Genomic DNA, 20619 nt, shown 5'->3' with positions numbered 1-20619 from the left:
GGTGGATCACGAGGTCAAGAGATCGAGACCAACCTGGTCAACACAGTGAAACCCCATCTTTACTAAAAATACAAAAAATTAGCTGGGCGTGGTGGCGCATGCCTGTAATCCCAGCTACTCAGGAGGCTGAGGCAGAAGAATTGCCTGAACCCAGGAGGCGGAGGTTGCGGTGAGCCGAGATCGCGCCATTGCACTCCAGCCTGGGTAACAAGAGCGAAACTCCATCTCAAAAAAAAAAAAAGAAAGAAAGAAAGAAAGAAAAAACTAAGGTTTAAAGCGCAGCTTGAGGACCCACGGGGCCGTCGGGGTGCGGGAGGCCACTGGCCTTGGTCTCATCATCACTGCCACCGTGGCCAACACGGTGAAACCCCATCTCTGCTAAAAACACAAAACATTTGCCAGGCGTGGTGGCAGGCACTGGTAGTCTCAGCTACTCAGGAGGCTGAGGCAGGAGAATGGCTTGAACCCTGGAGGCGGGGGTGGCAGTGAGCCAAGATGGCATCATTGCAGTCCAGCCCTGGCGACAGAGGAGACTCCGTCTCAAAACAAAACAGAAACAAACAGAAACAAGAAAGAACTGGAGGCTTAGGCAGGCCAAAGCAGCAGCTCCGGCTGGAACCGAAAGGTGCCACCTGCAGAGGGAGAAAGAGTTCAAGGCCAGGGAGGCTGCGGCTCTGGGAGCCCAGGGCATCTGCGGCCCCGCCGTGGAGAAGGAGACCCGGGAGAGGGTGACAGCTCCGGACCTGCTTTCGGCAGAAGAGGGATGACGTGGTGGATAACCTCTTGGCTTCTGTCTGTGACATTTGGCCAGAAATCCATGAAAACTTCTGCATAAATGGATAGAAGAGAGAGTCGGCTGTTCTGTGGACTGGCATTTTAGATGCCCTCGTGGAACAGGAAGCTTTAGCACCGCTCTATTATACGCCTATGAAATGGCAATACATTGTTTCCGTATGTTATACAGCAGGTCCTTCCACTTTTTGGAGAGTAGCAAATCTACAGACTTAGAAACTGTCCAAAAATGTCACCTTTTTACCTCCCATTTATGAGGAATTTAATGGGTAGATGTCTTTTTCCCTATGCCTTTTGGCTCAAGGGCAGGGTCCAGCCCCACAGGGTCTAGGGGGTGCTCTTTTGTGTGCAGAGACAGTAGATCGCAGGAAAGAAAGACACAAGACACAGAGATAGAAGAATTCAGCTGGGCTGGGGGCCACTGCCACCAAGGGGTGGAGTCCAGCAGTGGCCCCGAATGCCTGGATATTTATTGTACACAAGGCAGGGGGCAGGGCCGGAGAGTGACTCATCTGACATGATTCACAGGGGTCAAGCAAATCACATTCTTACAATATGGGGGGCCATGTGGGTATAGTACACAGGGTCACAGGGGTGCAGTGCAGAGGGCCCCTCCCTCTCAGGCAGCCGCTGCAAGGAGGGGAGGCAAATACGTCAGTCGTGTGCTTATCAGAGAGATCAGAGGCTTTTAGGGTTCCTCTATTCTTACTTCTCACAGCCTCTAAGAATTTACAAGGGAGCAGCGGGTGGGAAAGTGGAACCCGAAAGTGGACGAGGATGGTGACCGTCAGAGCACCGTGCCACGGAGAGGTGTGTGAGCCCCTGGATGTCTGCGGCCGGCCTGGCTAGTGTCAGGCCTTCCTCGAGAGCCGGCTGGAGCAGAGTGTTCTCTGAACTCCCCAGTGAAAGGGGAACTCCCCTAAGGCCTGCTAAGTAATGGGCGCCTCCCCAGGCACTGGTGCTACCGCAAGGCCCTCACTCTTGTCTCCTGATCAGTCCTCACAATGTCCCTTCAGTTCCTAATTATATTTCACCCAATTATGTCTATACTATAAGACAAAAATGTTCCTACACTATAATACTAAATATTAATAGAAAATAATGATGTTGGCTGGGCGTGGTGGCTCATGCCCGTAATCTCAGCATGAGGCAGGCAGATCACAAGGTCAAGAGATTGAGACCATCCTGGCCAACATGGTGAAACCCTGTCTCTATTATTAAACAAAATAAAAATAAAAAAATAAAGAGAGTAATAATGTAATAAGCTTGATTACATAATTGATTATGTGATTGAATCTAATTTGTATTTGGTGTCATTGCTATAACTAAGTAATCAGTTATTTGTTATGCTGGGACATATTGTGCCTTCAGTCTCTTGCCATGTCACCTAGGCAACTGTCTTCCCACACCCAAGCAGCATGTCTACCGGTGTTGACTTTTTCTTTCTTAGATCTAATTTAAAAAAACAACAAGCCGGGCGCGGTGGCTCACGCCTGTAATCCCAGCACTTTGGGAGGCTGAGGCGGGTGGATCACAAGGTCAAGAGATCGAGACCATCCTGGTCAACATGATGAAACTCCGTCTCTACTAAAAATACAAAAATTAGCTGGGCATGGTGGCGCCTGCCTGTAATCCCAGCTACTCGGGAGGTTGAGGCAGGAGAATTGCCTGAACCCAGGAAACGGAGGTTGCGGTGAGCTGAGATCGCACACTCCAGCCTGGGTAACAAGAGCGAAACTCCGTCTCAAAAAAAAGAAAAGAAAAAAACAAAACAAAACACATAACAACTCTCTGAAGAAAGGAAGAGATTAAATAATATTTTTCCTTAACACTTTCTTGAAGGTCAGGGGCTTTATGAAAAAGTAGTAAATAGTTATTTGTAACCTGTGCGAGGCAGCAGCCAGCCTTAAAGTCGTCCATTCTTGCCAATGGTTAGAACAGTGAATACCAGTGGAATTGTTTGCACTGTGTTTAGTTTCTCTTAAGATTACTAGATGATAGAATTCAAGAACTTGTTACATGCTATCATTTCATGTATCGATAGTCATTTAAAAGTAAAGACTGTTACGCCAAAAAAAAAAACAAAAAAAAAAACCGCAGTTCGAGGCTCAGCTGCTCCGCTGCTGGTTGATTCTAGAACCACTTTGCTAAATATTTTATACATCCCCACTCCGTGGTCGCTTATGAGATTTAATAACTGATTCTGGTCCTTAAGCAAAATAACACTGACAACCATGAGGCCACTGCGACTGTGGGAATGAGGCTGGCGGCGGAGGCCCCAGGGAGGAGCTCGCGCTCTCAGCCACGTCCCGACGGTCCCCGCCTTCGCCCCGCCCGGTGGTCCCCGGAGGTCACGGAGGTCAGGCTCCTAGAGGCGTGGCCGGGCCCCACCCATCTCCCTTGAGCTCTCGCAAGCTCGACCCAGGCTCCGCCCCCAAGCCAAGGCCCTGCCCCCTCCGCTTGCACCTGCGCAGGCCCCGCCTCCTAGGCCCCGACCCCTCAGCCTGCGCCGGCCCGCTCCCCAGGCCCCGCCCCCTCCGCCTGTTCCTGCGCGGGCCCGTCCCCCAGGCCCCGCCCCCAGCCCCCGCCCCGCCTTCCGCCTGCGCCTGCGCCGGCCCATCCCCTAGGCCCCGCCCCCAGGCCCCCGCCCCGCCCCTGCGCCTGCGCCGGCCCGTCCCCTAGGCCCCGCCCCCAGGTCCCCGCCCCGCCCCTCCGCCTGCGCCTGCGCCGGCCCGTCCCCTAGGCCCCGCTCCCAGGGCCCCGCCCCGCCCCTCCGCCTGCGCCTGCGTCGGCCGGCAACCCGAGCCGGGCCAACCATGGTGAACCTCGGCTTGTCCCGGGTGGATGACGCCGTGGCCGCCAAGCACCCGGTGAGAAGGCCGGCCTGGGACGCGGGCAAGCCTCAGACCTCAGAAGCTGGCCTGAGCGAGGCGGGGGGCTGGGGCTGGGGCTGGAGAGGGGGGCCCTCGTCAGGGAAGAGTGGCGAAGGCTGGGGGCACCCACTGCTATGGGGCACAGGGCGTCCGGGTGGGCACAGGGGAGGTGGGACGTGTCCGAGCGCCCAGGGTCTTGTCCACAGCCAGGGTGTGGCCAGAGGAGGGACAGGAGAGGCGGTGAAGGAAGAGGGCAGGGGCCGGGCGCGGTGGCTCAAGCCTGTAATCCCAGCACTTTGGGAGGCCGAGGCGGGTGGATCACGAGGTCAAGAGATCGAGACCATCCTGGTCAACATGGTGAAACCCCGTCTCTACTAAATATACAAAAAATTAGCTGAGCATGGTGGCGCGTGCCTGTAGTCCCAGCTACTCAGGAGGCTGAGGCAGGAGAATTGCCTGAACCCAGGAGGCGGAGGTTGCGGTGAGCCGAGATCACGCCATTGCACTCCAGCCTGGGTAACAAGAGGGAAACTCCGTCTCAAAAAAAAAAAAAAAAAAAAAAAAGAGGGCAGGGAACTGAGCTTCACCCCCGCTCTGCCACCGCAGGGACTCCGGGAGTATGCCGCGTGCCAGTCGCAAGCCTTCATGGGGGGCGTTTGCGCCTTCATCACAGGTAGGCTGCAGCAGGTGTTCCGCGGCACGGAGAGAACGCACCCTCCTGCCCCGCCCTGGCTCCCTAGCAGGGGGGTGCCAAGTCACCTGCCCGCAGGTGCCGGGGCCCTGGCAAGGTGGGCCCTGGCCAGCCCCGGGTATGGGCACGGGCTGACTGATGGGGACCTCGGCTCCTTGCAGGCACCGGCGCGGCCTTCGGCTTGCAGATGTTCATTCAGAGGAAGTTTCCATACCCTTTGCAGTGGAGCCTACTAGTGGCCGTGGGTGGGTACTCCTGGGCCCCTGCCTGGGCTCTTTGTGGGGTGGGCTTCTGCTAGGGTTGGGGGCTGTGGTTCTGCATCTGTGACTCTGACATGGAGCCCCAAGTCTTGGCGGGAGCCCCACCTGGGCCCATCCACCACATCTGCCAGGAACTAGCCCTATCTCACCCTGAGAAGCACAGAGACCCCAGCCCCCTCTTCCACTCACTGCTCCACAGTTGCCGGCTCCGTGGCCAGCTACGGAGTAACGAGAGTGGAGACAGAGAAATGCAGCAACCTCTGGCTCTTCCTGGAGACCGGGCAGCTCCCCAAAGACATGAGCACAGGTGAGAAGAGCCTGGGGGTTAGCCGGAAGTGGATGCCACAGCTCCAGTACCCAGGGTTTTAGGCAGCCAGGCCTGGGTGCCCCCCTTCCCCTGCCATGATAGGCTAGACAAGGTCTCTCTGGCCCCGTCTCCTCAGCATGTGACTCCCAGATGGGCTGGAGCTGGGGGTAGGCACAGTAGACAGATCGTGGAGAGCTCCCTTTGCTGGAGGAAGAACCAAGAGGGGCTGGGGTGCCCCTGAAATGGAGAGGAAGGGTACAGAGTGAGGGGCATGGCAAGGCCACAGCCAGCCACGTGGGCACCAGGACGAGTGAGGCTGGACTGGGAGGCTCTGCATTGGACCCAGGCCTGGCCCCCACTGCCTGCTGTCCTTCTTATGGGACCCAGTTTTTGCCACGATAAAATGGGTGCAGGGACGCCAAGCCAGGACAATGTGGTTCGAGCTTGTCTCTCTTTGGCTCTTACAGATCGGCGAAGCTAGGAGAGCTCCAGCCGGGGCACAGAGGTTGGGAGCAGGAGGAGTCCTGGAACAAGCCTTCATGCCCCCCCAGCCCCAGGCTGACCCTCCCCACACCCTAGGGTGCCCCAACCATATCTTCTGTCCATGGGCATGGCCAGGCCTAACAGCCCCTGCAGACAGCTTCTGCCCCCACCTGGGATGCGCCCAGTAGGCTGGAGCAGAAGGGGCTCTCCCTGGGTGGTGGTGCTCCTCCAGGCTATCGGGAGGCATGGTCCGAACTGCCAGCAGAGACGGTGTGTCTGGGAGCCCCCGCCTAGGGCTGGTGCACGCTGTCATTCCCTTTCTGGCCCCTTCACCTCCGACAAGTCCAAGGTGACAGCTGGTGCTAGGGTGTGTGGTTAATAAACGGCTTACCCTCCTCTCCACCCGAGTTTCCACCTGGGCAGGTGAAAAACAAATCAGCAGGGTAAGATGATGACAGGTCACATGACACCTTTATTACCCTGCATTTGATACATGAGGTTCACATTTAAGTTACATACTGAGGATGCACAGGGAAGTTCCCAACACTGAACCCCAGAATTAAGACTTTTGCGTGGAAGACAGTGTGGCGATTCCTCAAGGACCTAAAAATAGAAATCCCATTTGACCCAGCAATCCCATTACTGGGTATATATCCAAAGGATTATAAATCATTCTACTACAAGGACACGTGCACACGAATGTTCATTGCAGCACTGTTTACAATAGCAAAGACCTGGAACCAACCCAAATGCCCAACGATGATAGACTGGATAGGGAAAATGTGGTACATATACACCATGGAATATTATGCAGCCATCAAAAACGATGAGTTCACGTCCTTTATAGGGACATGGATGAACCTGGAAACCATCATTCTCAGCAAACTGACACAAGAGCAGAAAATCAAACACCATATATTCTCGCTCATAGGCGGGTGTTGAACAATGAGAACACATGGACACAGGGAGGGGAGCACTATACACTGGGGTCCGTTGGGGGGGAAATGGGGGAGGGGCGGGGGGTGGGGAGGTGGGAAGAGATAGCATGGGGAGAAATGACAGATACAGGTGAGGGGACGGAAGGCAGCAAAGCACACTGCCAGCTGTGTACCTATGCAACAATCTTGCATGTTCATCACATGTACCCCAAAACCTAAAATGCAATAAAAAAAAGACTTTTGCACCAGCCCTGAGGCCACATGAGACCACCACAGCCTCTCTGTATGGGGGTCTGCCTCTGTAGCAGTTGGCATGTAGGGGACAAAGCTAAAGGGGCGAGGCCGGCCAGAGCTTGGCTGCTGGGAGAGGAGGGCTCACGGGCTGCGCCCACCTGCCGGCCATTCCACACTTGTCCATCAGCCGAAGTGACTCCCCAGAGGCAGAGCTAGGCTGTCGGAGCTGTGTCTGTGCACAAGGAAAGCTGCTGAGTGGGCAAGTCTACCCACAGCCCCAGCCCCGACAGAAGGAAGAGGTGGACACCAAACAATCTCAGCTAGCCATCATGGTCACAGCTGGCTCCCTGCAGCATGGACGCCCACAGCCCCAGCCCTGCTGCTCCAGCCCCAGCTCAGCCCGCACCTCACCTTGCCAGTCACTGGAAAGAAAGAACTGAGTACCTACTGCATCTTCAAAGTGACAGGAAGCGGAAGATGACTGCCTTCAGCAAGATGGAGCTGTATTTTTCTGGGTTTTGTGGGTTTTTTTTTTTTTTTTGAGACCGCGTCTTGCTCTGTCATGCAGGCTGGAGTGCAGGGGCATGATCTCGGCTCACTGCAACTTCCATCTCACTGGTTCAAGCGATTCTCCAGCCTCAGCCTCCCGAGTAATTGGGATTACAGGTGCACACCACCACAGCTGGCTGATTTTTGTATTTTTAGTAGAGATGGGGTTTCACTGTGTTGGCCAGCTTGAACTCCTAACCTCAGGTATCCGCCCACCTCAGCCTCCCAAACTGCTCGGATTATAGCCTGGCCGAGCTTCATTTTTCATGTAAAAGTCCAAGTGGGTGGTCCAGGGTTGACAGGGAGTCGGGGACCAGGCTCCTTTCAGTCTGTCCCTGCCGCAGTGGCCTCTGTTCCCAAATCTGCCTCATGGCGCCAGGTGGCTGCACTGGCTTCGGCCACTGTGTCTTTATGTCATCTGAGAGGGAGGAAGGGCAGCTGCCCCCACTGCCACTCTCGCTCTGTTTGCCCGAACGAAGTTGCCAGAAGGCTCAGGAAGGCAGACCTGCTGGGGGCAGCTGTGCACCCACTCACATTCAGGGGTTTCATATCTGCGGAAGAAGGACCGCAGGCAGTCTCTGCCTCAGCTGGATTCCAAGCTTGGACCCACAAAAGAAGGGGAGGCGAGCAGACCACACCTTTAGCAGGCCGTCCGACCCTGAGGGTGAGGCCTGGCTTGCTGAACCTGGAGTTTGCCTGGACTGGCTTTCCAAAAACAGTGACCAGAAAAGGAAGGGAACTGTGCGAGAGCTCGCAGAGGAAGACGCTGTGACAGCACGGGCAAAGGCCACTGTCGGGCGGGCTTGGGTCCCCTCAAATTCCTGTATGAGGCCCTGACCCCCAGGACCTCAGTATGTTTGGAGATGGGGCTTTACAGAGGCCATTACGGTAAAATGAGGTCATTGGGATGGGTGGGCCCTAATCCAATGGACTCGTGTCCTCATAAAAAGACGAAATTAGGACACAGACACACAGGGGGACGACCATGTGAGGACACAGGGAGAAGACGGTGTCTGCAGGCCACGGAGAGGGGCCTCAGAAGACAGCAGCCCTGCTCAGCCCGGCTCTCCGCCCACAGCCTCCAGGCTGTTCATACCCCGCAGTCCGTGGCGCCTTGTTTTTGTTTTTTTGAGACAGAGCCTTACTCTGTCGCCCAGGCTGGAGTGCAGTGGCACAATCTCAGCTTGTGGGGTCCAGCCGTACAGGGTCATGAGGTGTCCCCATCGCTGTGCTTAGGTGCAGGATCCAAGAAAGAAAGACAGACACAGAAGGACAAAATGCAGCTGGGCTCGGGGGGCGCGCCACCTACCAGCAGGGACAGGCCAGGCCCCGAACATCCAGGAGCATCTATATTTATTGGGTATAGGTTAGCGGGCAGGGTAGTGAGTGGGGTCATCTTAAGGATAGTGATAGGGTCAATACAATCATGTGAACAATAAACAAGGGGTCCACCCCCAATGGGTCACCTAGGCTAGGAAGTGGGCAGTGTGCAGCAAGGGGCCCACCCCCATTAGGTTGCCGAGGCAAGGAGGTGGGCCGTGCGCCATGAAGGGGGTGCAGTGTGCAACACTTCTTATCTAGGCGCAGGCTACTTCAAAGGAACTCTGGGAGGATGCTTTGAGTCAGCACAGTAGTTAAAGAGCCGTCAGGGTACACAGCTACCTGCTGGCAGCTTCCAGTGATTCTATAGGAGGATGCTTTGAGTCAGTACACCAGCAGGGCTGGTGGGGCATACAGCCACCTAGGCTCAGTTACACTGGAGGGGTTTTAAGCCCTCAGGTGCACAAGAACTGGACGCAAGGTACTGCAGCTCCTTTTCAGGAGTGACTTGCTCCAAGCCTGCCATTCAGTGGGTATCTTTATGATACTGAACGCTGCTGCCTGGGCCAGCCTGCTGGGTAGCGAATGCCCTTTCAGGCAGAGGCACTACCACCTGGCCCTAGATTCTTGTCCTGGTATAACTGTTTTTCCTTTAATTCTTGCTCTGTACCATGTCTGCTCTAGACATTCCCCTGACTACAAACTAACATATAACTGAGTAGTAAGATATTCCTCAGGCACTAATTGTTCCAACTATAGATTAATATATGATTATATATAAAGGATTACATACAAGGAAATAACTGAGTACTAACACTATAAACTAGGATATTCTTCAGGCACTAATTGTTCCGGGGGTCTGCTTGGCTCTCCTTCCTCGGTGCCCAGAAGGGGGGTTTCCCACCTGGCTCACTGCAACCTCTGCCTCCTGGGTTCAAGCAATTCTCCCTCCGCTTCCCAAGTACAGTAGCTGGGACTACAGGCACCCACCATCACACTGGGCTAATTTTTCTATTTTTAGTAGAAACAGGATTTCTCCATATTGACCAGACTGGTCTCAAACTCCTGACCTCTGGTGATCCACCCGCCTCAGCTTCCCAAAGTGCAGGGGTTACAGGCGTGAGCCACTGTGCCCAGCTACTGCACCTTGTTATGGCCACCTGAGCCTACTAAGGCAAGGCTGAGAAAAGGTACCCCATCATCTCGTGCATACCCCCACGGAGTTCCAGGCTGCGTGGTGCTCCAGGCACTTCCGTCTAAGGGAAGGGCGGAGGGGGTGCAGAGATGGAAACTAATCCCTTCTGACACATGAACCCAAGACCCAGTAATTCCCAAAGGAAAGTGGGGGCAAAGCAGGGCGGGCTCCAGACAGCATGGCCAACGTCAGGGACAGAAGTCAGAAGAGATAAGGCTGTGGTGTCCCAAGAGCCGGGTCACCCAGGGTATGGAGTCTGGACTTGGGGCTGGAGGTAGGGGTGCAGATGGAGGTCCTGTAAGGCAGGAACAGAATAACTTTAGGAGGCTCGCCCAGCTGCTTTGTGGAGGACGGACTGGGGCATGGGAGGGGCTGGGGAGGGAACCTGGTGCAGGTAAGAGGTGCTGGTGCTGCCGACCCATCACAAACCTCCCCCTCAAAGAAAGTGGCACATGCACCCAGTGAGCTCCTGTTTCAGTTAGGACACAGGTCCAGAAGCTGGGGGCAGAGTGGGGCAGGGAGGTCCTGCAATTCCAGGGTTGCCCAGGCAGTTAGAACCCTGGCTCTCCTCATAATGCAGTGAGGTTCTGGGGACAGTCTGAGTGGCAGCTCTGAGCAAGCCAAGCCCAGGGAGGCTTTGAGGTACACAGGGTCACTGGGGGCAGCCATGAGGAGGCACAGCGAGACAGAAGTGGAGGAGCAGACCCAGGAGCTGAAGACTATCACTCGGCTCCAGGGTGAGCCTGCACTGCCGCGACCAGCCTGCCATGCCCGCCTGGGGCTCGGGGTTTGAGGGTGCACAACTTTCAGGGGTTTGTTTTGTTTTGAGATGGAGTCTCCCTCTGTCACACAGGTTGGAGTGCAGTGGCACAATCTCAACTCACTGCAATCTTTACCTCCCAGGTTCAAGCGATTCTCCTGCCTCAGCCTCCTGATTAGCTGGGACATCAGGTGTGCGCCACCATGCTCAGCTAATTTTTTTTTTTTTGAGACGGAGTTTCGCTCTTGTTACCCAGGCTGGAGTGCAATGGCGCGATCTCGGCTCACCGCAACTTCCACCTCCTGGGTTCAGGTGATTCTCCTGCCTCAGCCTCCTGAGTAGCTGGGATTACAGGCACGTGCCACCATGCCCAGCTAATTTTTTTTTTTGTATTTTCAGTAGAGACGGGGTTTCACCATGTTGACCAGGATGGTCTCGATTTCTTGACCTCGTGATCCACTCGCCTCGGCCTCCCAAAGTGCTGGGATTACAGGCGTGAGCCACCAGGCCCGGCCTAATTTTTGTATTTTTATTATTTTTTTTAGATGGAGTCTTGCTCTGTCACTCAGGTGGAGTGCAGTGGTATAATCTCAGCTCACTGCAACCTCCACCTCCTGGGTTCAAATGATTCTCCTGTCTCAGCCTCCCAAGTAGGTGGGACTACAGGCATGTACCACCATGCCCGGCTAGTTTTGTATTTTTAGTAAAGACAAGGTTTCAGGCTGTTGGCCAGGCTGGTCTCAAACTCCTGACCTCAGGTGATCCACTCATCTTGGCCTCCCAAAGTGCTGGGATTACAGGCGTGAACCCTGTACCTGTCCATTGAGAGCCCTTCAGACAGCCGCTGCTGGGCAGTGGAGTGGTGTCCCCCAGGACAGAGTGGGAGGAGGGATCTTGGCCGTGGAGGTGGCATCCCCCCAGACCCAGGGCTTCCCTAATTCAAGCCTCCCCTGGAGGATTCCAGGGCAGGCTCTTGGCCCAATCCTGGCCACTCTGACTCCTTCACCTGCCCACAGAGCAGTGTCGGGCCCTCCAGATCCAGGGGGTGAAAGAGAGTATGAACCAGAACAAGGCCACGCTGGCGCTCCTGCACAGCAAGATCCGCCGCGGGGCCCATGACTGGGCTTTGGCCAAGAAGGTGCACAAACCCCGCTCCTCCCGGCTGCCTGGGGAGCAGGGCAGGAGCAGAGGACACACAGGGGGAGGGCGGGCAGCTCCTCTCCACCCCCACCCCGACCTTCCTGGAGCCAGGGGGCATGTGAGGAGGGGCTCTGCTAGAAGCTGTGCCCAGCGCTCCAGTCACCCAGCATCTGGTGGGCAGGTTCACCCCAGAGGGCTTGGCATCTGTGAGCCCACATCCTGAAGCAGGGCCCCTCTGGATCTCCAGCCAGCTGGGGGAAACCTGTGCCCTCCTCTGCATGCCCACCCTCCCCCAACCCCGTTGCATCCGAGCTTGGGTGGCCAGGATGGGGTCCCGCGGCGCTCTGCTCCTCGTGGGAGCAGGGGGTCTCGCTGCTCGACTCTCACGGGATACAAGAGGTCCTGGGGGGAATGCCTGGAGGGGCCGTCGGCTGGGAGTGCGCAAAGGGCCCGACTCAGCTCAGCCGCCACTGCTCTGCAGTATGACCAGTGGATCATCTCCAAGGCCTGCGGGAAAAACGTGCCCTTGCGGCTGGCGCACTGCCGCAGCACCATGGAGGTAACCAGGCACGTGAGGCCTCGAGACCCAACCCTCCCCGCCCCCGCCAGCGCACCCCCCCACTAGATGTTGCGGAGCGGATGAGGGACGGAGCAGGTGCCCAGCCCCAAGGTCCTTGTGGCGTTGCCACGAGCCTCCACCCACCTACTGCTGGCGGGCTCCGTGGCGGCCCCCTGCGCACCCACGCGCGGGCGGTGCCCTTCCCGACCCAGGTGGCGCAGGAGAAGCTGCGCAAGTACGTCTTCGACCGTGTGAACGCGCACAACCTGCTGATCCACCTGGTGCGGCGGCGCGGGGAGAAGCTGGAGAGCATGCATCTGGAGCTGGCCAGCCTGCGGAGCCAGCCCGACGCCAGCAAGGAGGAGCTGCGGCTGCTGCAGGTGGGAAGGCGGGGCTGGGAGGACGGGACGGGGCCACCGGGTCAGGGCTGGCGGGAGGGGCGGGGCCACCGGGGCGGGGCAGGCGGGAGGGGCGGGACCACCGGGGCAGGGCTGGCGGGAGGGGCGGGGCCACCGGGGCAGGGCTGCCGGGAGGGGCGGGGCCACCGGGGCAGGGCTGGCGGGAGGGGCGGGGCCACCGGGGCAGGGCTGCCGGGAGGGGCGGGGCCCCTGGGGCAGAGCTGACGGAGGGTGAGGGGCGGGTGGGCGAGCACGACCCCCTCCGAAGAAAGCCCAGGCCCGACGCCCTCTGGGCAGCTGGTCCCCAAGCACCCTCACCGCGCCCTCGGTCCGCCCCAGATCATCCGCCAGCTGGAGAACAACATCGAGAAGACAATGATCAAGATCACCACCAGCCAGAACATCCACCTGCTGTACTTGGACCTGCTGGATTACCTGAAGAAAGTGAGCTCAGTGGCCCGGGGCGGGTCCGGGGCTGGGATCTGGGAGGGCCGGAAGCGTCCTGGGCTCTGCTTGAGCATAGGCTAAGTAGGACGTTGAAGCATGTGGAACATGTTTTTTAAAACTTCATTTTTGGTCTTGGCGCGGTAATTCCAGCACCTTGGGAGGCCAAGGCAGGTGGATCACGAGGTCAGGAGTCCACCTGGCCCAGATGGTGTAACCTCGTCACTACTAAAAATACAAAAATTAACCGGGCGTGGTGGTGTGTGCCTTTAGTCCCAGCTGCTCGGGAGGCTGAGACAGAGAATTGCTTGAACCTGGGAGGCGGAGGTTGCAGTGGGCAGAGATGACGCCATGACACTCCAGCCTGGGTGACAGAGCGAGACTCCATCTGTAAAAAAACCAAAAACTTCATTTTTGGCTATTTCAAAAAAGCACATTGTGGGGGTGTATCAGAATGCTTTGGACTTTCTTGCACGCAGTAAATGATTTAGTATCGCTTGTATTTTGCCCATCATCTTCTGATTGCCTGGGCCTCTGACAGTCAGAGACAGGTCCTGCACCCTCAGAAAGTCTTCGCACTTTTGAGGGTTGCCTGGGCCTGTAAGCACGGCTTGCTGCTGTCCCAGCCAGCCCACCCGCCCTGCTCACTGCAGACGAGGCCAGCGGTTCAATTGTGAGGCAGGCCCCCTTCACTGAGGCTGAGCACTGCCCCTCAGCCGCTCACAAAGCAGAAGCTGCTCCAGGTGGACTATAGGTGTGGAGGGAGAATGCTTTAGGTGCACTAAGAGAGCGTGTGGGAACGTGAGCACATCTGTGAGCGTATGAGCGTGAGAGTGCGTGTGAGCACGTATGTGAGCACGTGAGCGTGTATGGGCATGTGTGAGCACGTGAGCATGCATATGTGAGCATGAGTGTGTGAGTACGTGAGCGTGCATGTGTGAGCACATGTGAGCATGTTTGTGTGAGCACGTGTGAGCATGTGAAAGCATGTGTGTGAGAGCACATGTGTGGATGGAGCACAGAGCCAGCTGGGAAGGGGGGCAGGGGAAGCTCCCAGACACCCTCACCCTAAGACTGGGCGAAGGGGCACTCTAGAGATCCATGCTTCAGGAAGGTGACAGCATGGAAGTGCAGTTTAGGAGGAGGGTGGGGGTGGGGGTGGCATCGCAGCTGTTTTCTGCTGCTGTCCCAGCCCAGGTGGCTCCCAGCTCCTTGTCCTCATGCTTGTCCCTCTTGCCTTGGCCCCTGGTCCTGTTGGCTCACCTGGAAGCCCTGCCCCTCTTTCCTTCCTGGGCCCACCCCTCCCCACACCCCTCCTTCTGCTGGTGCTTTCTGTACCCTGGCAGCACTTTCTTCTGTTTAGAACATACACACTTAAGCCGGGCACGGTGGCTCAAGCCTGTAATCCCAGCACTTCGGGAGGCCGAGGCGGGTGGATCACGAGGTCAAGAGATTGAGACCATCCTGGTCAACATGGTGAAACCCCGTCTCTACTAAAAATACAAAAAATTAGCTGGGCATGGTGGCACGTGCCTGTAATCCCAGCTACTCAGGAGGCTGAGGCAGAATTGCCTGAACCCAGGAGGCAGAGGTTGCGGTGAGCTGAGATTCTGCCATTGCACTCCAGCCTGGGTAACAAGAGCGAAACTTCGTCTCAAAAAAAAAAAAAAAAAGAACATACACACTTAAAACACAGTAATTCCCGGCCCGGGCATGGGGCTCATGCCTGTAACCCCAGCACTTTGGGAGGCCAAGGTCGATGGGTCACTTGAGGTCGAGAGTTTGAGACCAGCCTGACCAACATGGTGAAACCCCGTCTCTACTAAAAATACAAAAATTAGCCGGGCGCGGTGGTGTGTGCCTGCAATCCCAGCTACTCAAGAGGCTGAGCCATGAGAATCCCTTGAACCCAGGAGGCAGAGGTTGCAGCAAGCCGAGATCTTGCCATTCCACTCCATCCTGGGTGATGGAGTAAGAATCAGTCTCAGAAAACAACAACAACAACAAAAAACAGTAATTCCCACAGTCATCCATATTTTTAAAAAATAATTCTAGGCCTGGTGTGGTGGCTCACGCCTGTAATCCCAGCACTTTGGGAAGTCAAGGTGGATGGATCACCTGAGGTCAGGAGTTGGACCTCAGCGTGGCCAATGTGATAAAATCCCATCTCTACTAAAAATACAAAAATTAGCCGGGCATGGTGGCGCGTGCCTGTAATCCCAGCTACTCAGGAGGTTGAGGCAGGAGAATTGCTTTAACCAGGAGACAGAGGTTGCAGCAGTGAGTTGAGATTGCATCACTGCACTCCAGCCTGGGCAAGAGTGAAACTCCGTCTCAAAAAAAAAAGATTCTACACTTATTGCTATTAAAAACAAAATACTAATAGCAAAGCTATCCTGAACATGATGAACTTGGTTCTGGGCTACATACTTCCTTTTATTTTATACTCTCAATTCATCCTGACAGCAACCTTCTGAAGAGCCATTATCACCCTCTTACAGTTGGGGACACTCAGAGAGGTTAAAGAACGTTAACATGACACAGCTAAGCTAGCTGGTCAGAAGCGGCCTTGGCCTTGAATCCTGACTCTCTGACCCCAAGCCCATGTCCTGACCCCTCTGCTTCACTTCAGAGCAAAGCTGCTCCCAAACCTCCCGGGTTTCAGTCCACTTTCTCCAAGGCAAATCATTTAGGCCCAGCCTCTTTCTGTGTCTCTGGGTTGTTGGGCCCCGGGTGGTGGGAGTCCACCAGGCCAGCACAGTTTTATGCCTAGCAGGGGGGCTGGGGCCACAGAGCAGAAGCCATCACTGTCCTCAGGGGTCTGAGTCTGGGGGTGATGGCTGGTGGCAGCTGCAGCCCACTCTGTAGGGGCCACAAGAGAACCCCACTCAACACAGGTGCTGGCTGGATACCCCACTGAGCTGGACAAGCTGCAGAACCTGGTGGTCACCTACTGCTCAGAGCTGTCAGATATGAAGATCATGTCCCAAGATGCCATGATGATCACGGATGAGGTCAAGGTGGGCTGGGGGCCCTCCAGGGCTGGCTCTCTCAGATCTTCCTGGCCAGGGTCCCTCAGGAGATCCCCACACCCACAATGCCTACAATCCCTGGCAGGATCCAGTGGCCAGCCCTGCCAGCCTGCTCTGCTCGCCCACTGGACAGAGCAGGTCCTGTCAGGCCAAGGAGCCATGAAGTAGAGGAGGCAGAGGATCGGCCAGGGCAGAGCAGGGGTCCCTGCCCACCCAGCCTGTATCCCCCAAGGCCCCTGCCAGGCTCTGGGGATACAGCAGGGACCAGGACAGGCAGGCCTGGGCCTCCTGAAGAGGGTGGCACTCATCCAACAGCCCAGGAAGAAATGCCACACAGCCCCAGGGCCAGCCTGGCAGAGAGAGGTGGGCGGCAGATGGCTTTCCAGGGAGGCAGTGCTTGAGCTGGGCTCAGGGAGGGGGCCTGCAAAGGTGGAGGTGCCGGGGCCGGGGACGAGGAGGTGATGTCCTGGCCAGGAGGGGCGTGGCGCGCGGAGCAGCGTGTGGCTGCTGGGCCCGGGGTGGGGGGGGGACTACGCACTGACCTGGAGCCCTGGGCGGAGGTGGGGGGAAGATGTGAGCAGGTCTGTGCTTCAGAAAGGGTGCACTCAGACTGTGGGGACTGGAAGGTGCTGGCGCAGAGGCCCCGATCACCTGGGCAGGCTGGGGCGAAGGGGTGGCCGGGAGCAACGGAACTGAGACGTTCTCAAGAGGCAACCTCACTAAGCTCTGGCAGCGGGTGTGGCAAGGGTGAGGGCGGGCTCCGGGCGCCTGAGGAGGGGTGGACAGAGGATGGTTTTAGCTATGCAGGGGCATGCTGGAAGAGGCCAGGTTTTGGGGAGGAGGATGACTCTGTTTTCAGGCAGGCTCAATCTACTTTTGTGAGTTTTCCATGGACCTGGCCAGGAGGCAGCTGGGGGCCAGAGGCTGAAGGGCAGGGGAGCATCTGGGCTGGCGCATGCTCCGAGAGGCATGGGCGAGCAGGGCCCTAAGCGGAGGCCGCCAGGGGCACGGCTGGTTTAGGAAGAGGGTGTGGCTGGTGGCGGGGATGCATTTTCCAAGTCTACTAAGGTGAGGATGGCCAACTGGCTGCTGGCTGCAGTGCCATGAGGGCCCTTGTTGAGACAGTCACTGACCCTTGCCCACCCCATGTCCTCAGAGGAACATGAGGCAGAAGCAGGCGTCCTTCATCGAGGAGCGCAGGGCCAGGGAGAACCGGCTCAACCAGCAGAGGAAGATGATCGACAAGATCCACACGAAGGAGACCAGTGAGAAGTACCGGCGGGTGAGCCCCGGACCCGGGCCCTACAGCAGCGGGGTGGACAGGCTCAGGGCTGAGGGCCCCACGACAGCTGGGTGGACAGGCTCAGGGCCGAGGGCCCCACGACAGCGGGGTGGACAGGCTCAGGGCCGAGGGCCCCATGACAGCGGGGTGGACAGGCTCAGGGCCACCACTCGGGCCCACTCCCTGCAAAGGATGTCTCATCCCCCTCCCCGCCCCCCACCTCCCATCAGGGCCAGATGGACTTGGACTTCCCCTCGAATCTGATGAGCATGGAGATCCTGAAATGTAAGCACTCAGCTCTCCAGCTGCACCTCCCGCAGCCAGGATCCCAAGGAGAGGCTTGCACTGGCTCGGGCCAGCAGGTCAGATCACCCAGGGGCCAGGTGTCGCATGCAGTCATCGGGGGAAGGGAAGGACGAGTCCCTGCCTCTCTCTGCAGAGGCTGACAGCCTGCAGCCAAACGTGGCCTCAGAGATCCTGGCCCCAGCACCCAAGGGCTCCATACACAAAGGCCCAGTCCCCAGTGACTGCAGAGGATGGGCACCCCGGCCCCTAAGCCATCTTTGAGAAGCACTGCTGAGCCCACCATGCCACATGGCTCCTCATCTGCCCCTGCTCTGGGGCTGCCGGGATGTCCCTACAGGGCCAGGCTAAGGAGGGAGCAGGTCTGGGGGCAGGCACCTCTGAAGGACGCCTGTGCCTTGGGTGGCCTCCCCATCGCTGGGTAGGTACAGAGGTGTCCAGTGGCCTCACGCAGAGCCCATGAGCCAGCCCTGCATGCTGACCGCCCCTCCCCTCTGCTCTGCCAGTGAGGAGAAAGGAGACCTCCACAGCGGAAATGGAATACCAGACGCTCGTGACTGCTGCAGTGGAGAAGGTCAAGGGCGCTGTGCAATGCTCCCACATCTGGGTAATGCTCCCACGTCTGGGTAACGCTCCCACGTCTGGGTAACGCTCCCTGGCGTTCACAGAGCACGTCAGGAGGGTGGCTGAGCGGGGAGGGGTCTGCAGGCGCTCTGGCATGGACACACAATGCAGCTCCCCAGGCCTTGCAAACCCTTTTCTCTTAATCCCATCCGGGTTTATACAACTCTATCTATCTGTCTCTCAATATATACATTTTTTTTTTTTTTTTTTGTGAGATGGAGTCTTGCTCTGTTGCTCAGGCTGGAATGCAATGGTGCTATCTCTGTTCACTGCAACCTCCGCCTCCTGGGTTCAAGCCATTCTCCTGCCTCAGCCTCCCAGGTAGCTGGGACTACAGGCATGCATCAACATGCCTGGCTAATTTTTTTGTATTTTTAGTAGAGTTGGAGTTTCACCATGTTGGCCAGGCTGGTCTGGAACTCCTGACCTCAAGTGATCCACCCGCCTCAGCCTCCCAAAGTGCTGGGATTACAGATGTGAGCCGCTGCACTCGGCCCTGGGTTTATCATAACTAGGCCTTGAGCTCCCATCCACTGCCCTGACACAAGCTTGTCCACTATCAGACAAGAGACTCAAAATGACACGGTGTCCCTCAGTGACGGTCTCCTTATCTCTAAACGGGGTTATCTACCCTCTCTATCTATCTCTCTAACGGGGTTATCTCACCCACCAAGCGCTTCACTCCTGCTGAGCATGGTGGTGCACACCTGCAGTCCCAGCTACTCAGGAGACTGAAAAGTGGGAGGGCTGCCTGAGTCTGGGAGGTTGAGGCTGCAGTGAGCTGTGGCTGCACTTGTGAATGAGTGCAGAGAATGTGCACTAGCCTCTGGGAGGCGCCCAGAAGAAAGCAGTTTTGTGAAGCCTCCTGTGCCTGCCTTCCGGGCCCACACCTGCTTCTCCCTCCCCCGACCTGGCCAGGACATTGCTGGCCGCTTCCTGGCCCAGAGGAACACAGAGGAGAACCTGGAGCTGCAGCTGGGGGACTGTGAGGAGCGGCGGCTGCAGCTTAAGGCCCTGCTGAAGCAGCTGGAGCTGGAGGAGGCTGTGCTCAAATTCCACCAGAGGCCCAGCTCCATCAGGTGCTCCCGGCTTCTGGGGCTGCAGGCCACCCACCAGGGTCCCACGAAGGCCCCTGGGCTGCAGCCAGGCTGGGAGCTGGGAGTGTACCCACTGCTAACAGGCCTGTGTGTCCCACAGAGGGGCTGGGGACTCCATTTGCCCACACCAGAGCTTCTGAGTCCCTGACTTTAGCACAGCACCCAACTCAGGACTGGGCTCCTGGGTGGCCCTCGGGCCTGTGCCCCTCACTGCTGTGTCCCTGTTGCCCTCTGCAGCTTCAAGTCCATTGAGAAGAAGATGACGGACATGTTGAAAGAGGAAGAAGAGAGGCTGCAGCTCATGCACAGCAACACGACCAAGGGCCAGAAGCTGCTGCTGACCATCCAGATGGGCGTCGACAACCTCTATGCCCGGCTGATGGGCATCCCCTTGCCCTCTGCCCAGGTACAGGGAGTGGGGCGGAGCTGCCGTACACAGGGTCCGTGGGCAGGGCCACAGGGGAGATGAGACCCACCTCCCCGCCTGCAGAGAGAAGTGGTGCCCTCCGACGCCCTCGATTTGTACAGCAAGCTGGCGTACTGCGAGGGGAAGCTCACGTACCTGGCTGACAAAGTGCAGACGGTGTCCAGGACGGAGGAGGTAGCCCCGGGCTGGGCGGGACCTGCACAGCCCACGCCCCCTCGAAGCTGACAGCGCCTGGTTCAGAGTGTCTGCACGGTTGAAGGGGGCTCTGTCCCGCAGGCCGACACGAAGGTGAGGGACGCCCTGGAGTCCTCGACTCTGAAGGAGAAATACAACACCCGGATCAGCTTCGAGGACCGAGAGGAGGACATGATCGGTACAAGCCTCGGGTGGCTCCCCTCCCACCAGGACACCCGGGAGGGACGGCAGGGCTTCAGGGCGCGTTCGTTGTACCTGCGGGACTTTAATTGATGGAGGGGCCTCAGTGATGCCCTGGGAGGAGGCCAGAGCCACTGAAATCACTTATGACTTCGTTTCTCCGAAAGGAGGGGCGTGCCGTGCCAGACAGGCAGGCGGGAGAGGCGCGGGGGCTGGTCAGGAGCAGGGAGGAGCGCGGGGACGGCCCGGGCCAGGGCCTCCGCGGGGTTCCGCGGGCAGGACGGGGCAGGGCAGTGCCCGCAGCCGAGGCGGGGCCGTCCCGGGGCTTGGCCGGGCGCCTGGGTGAGCCGCCGCTCCCGCCCACAGACAGCTTTCAGTTCGCCGACGTGGACCACAGCTACGTCCCGTCGCGCGCCGAGATCAAGAGGCAGGCGCAGCGGCTGATCGAGGGGAAGCTCAAGGCGGCCAGGAAGAAGAAGAAGTAGCCCCGCCCGGCCCGCTCCCCGCTTTGTTACACAAATAAACGTTTTTCCGGG

The 20619-nt window shown here is 57.7% G+C and overlaps 2 protein-coding genes and 1 long non-coding RNA gene across 3 annotated transcripts; 2 read left to right on the top strand and 1 right to left on the bottom strand.

Annotated features, from left to right (window-relative positions):
* The first annotated feature begins 3547 nt into the window (after positions 1-3547).
* On the top strand, positions 3548-5808 carry TMEM141 (transmembrane protein 141). The gene is made up of 5 exons (XM_039461395.2): positions 3548-3662; positions 4272-4338; positions 4518-4601; positions 4816-4923; positions 5391-5808. The coding sequence occupies exons 1-5, from the start codon at positions 3609-3611 to the stop codon at positions 5402-5404; spliced, it is 327 nt and encodes a 108-aa protein (XP_039317329.1). The 5' UTR covers positions 3548-3608; the 3' UTR covers positions 5405-5808.
* Positions 5809-8392: 2584 nt separating this feature from the next.
* LOC141583685 (uncharacterized) lies at positions 8393-19929 on the bottom strand. Its single transcript, XR_012516455.1, has 3 exons — positions 19844-19929; positions 12246-13331; positions 8393-12049 (listed from the first exon to the last, which is right to left on the bottom strand). It is a non-coding gene; the product is annotated as an uncharacterized LOC141583685 (long non-coding RNA).
* On the top strand, positions 10310-20568 carry CCDC183 (coiled-coil domain containing 183). The gene is made up of 14 exons (XM_039461392.2): positions 10310-10379; positions 11419-11540; positions 12024-12101; positions 12314-12481; positions 12839-12943; positions 15841-15963; positions 17132-17257; positions 17488-17542; positions 18067-18167; positions 19103-19263; positions 19519-19687; positions 19772-19882; positions 19985-20081; positions 20450-20568. The coding sequence occupies exons 1-14, from the start codon at positions 10310-10312 to the stop codon at positions 20566-20568; spliced, it is 1605 nt and encodes a 534-aa protein (XP_039317326.1).
* Positions 20569-20619: the final 51 nt, after the last annotated feature.

The sequence above is a fragment of the Saimiri boliviensis genome, chromosome 2 (assembly GCF_048565385.1).
Source record: "Saimiri boliviensis isolate mSaiBol1 chromosome 2, mSaiBol1.pri, whole genome shotgun sequence".
Classification (NCBI taxonomy): domain Eukaryota; kingdom Metazoa; phylum Chordata; class Mammalia; order Primates; family Cebidae; genus Saimiri; species Saimiri boliviensis.
This window is presented reverse-complemented; position numbering and strand designations above follow the sequence as displayed.

Coding starts and splice junctions, on each gene's coding strand:
- TMEM141 (XM_039461395.2), top strand. CDS start 3,609: ATGGTGAACCTCGGCTTGTCCCGGGTGGATGACGCCGTGGCCGCCAAG. Junction 3,663..4,271: donor CCGTGGCCGCCAAGCACCCG/GTGAGAAGGCCG, acceptor CTGCCACCGCAG/GGACTCCGGGAGTATGCCGC. Junction 4,602..4,815: donor GAGCCTACTAGTGGCCGTGG/GTGGGTACTCCT, acceptor ACTGCTCCACAG/TTGCCGGCTCCGTGGCCAGC.
- CCDC183 (XM_039461392.2), top strand. CDS start 10,310: ATGAGGAGGCACAGCGAGACAGAAGTGGAGGAGCAGACCCAGGAGCTG. Junction 15,964..17,131: donor TGATCACGGATGAGGTCAAG/GTGGGCTGGGGG, acceptor CCATGTCCTCAG/AGGAACATGAGGCAGAAGCA. Junction 17,543..18,066: donor GAGCATGGAGATCCTGAAAT/GTAAGCACTCAG, acceptor CTGCTCTGCCAG/TGAGGAGAAAGGAGACCTCC.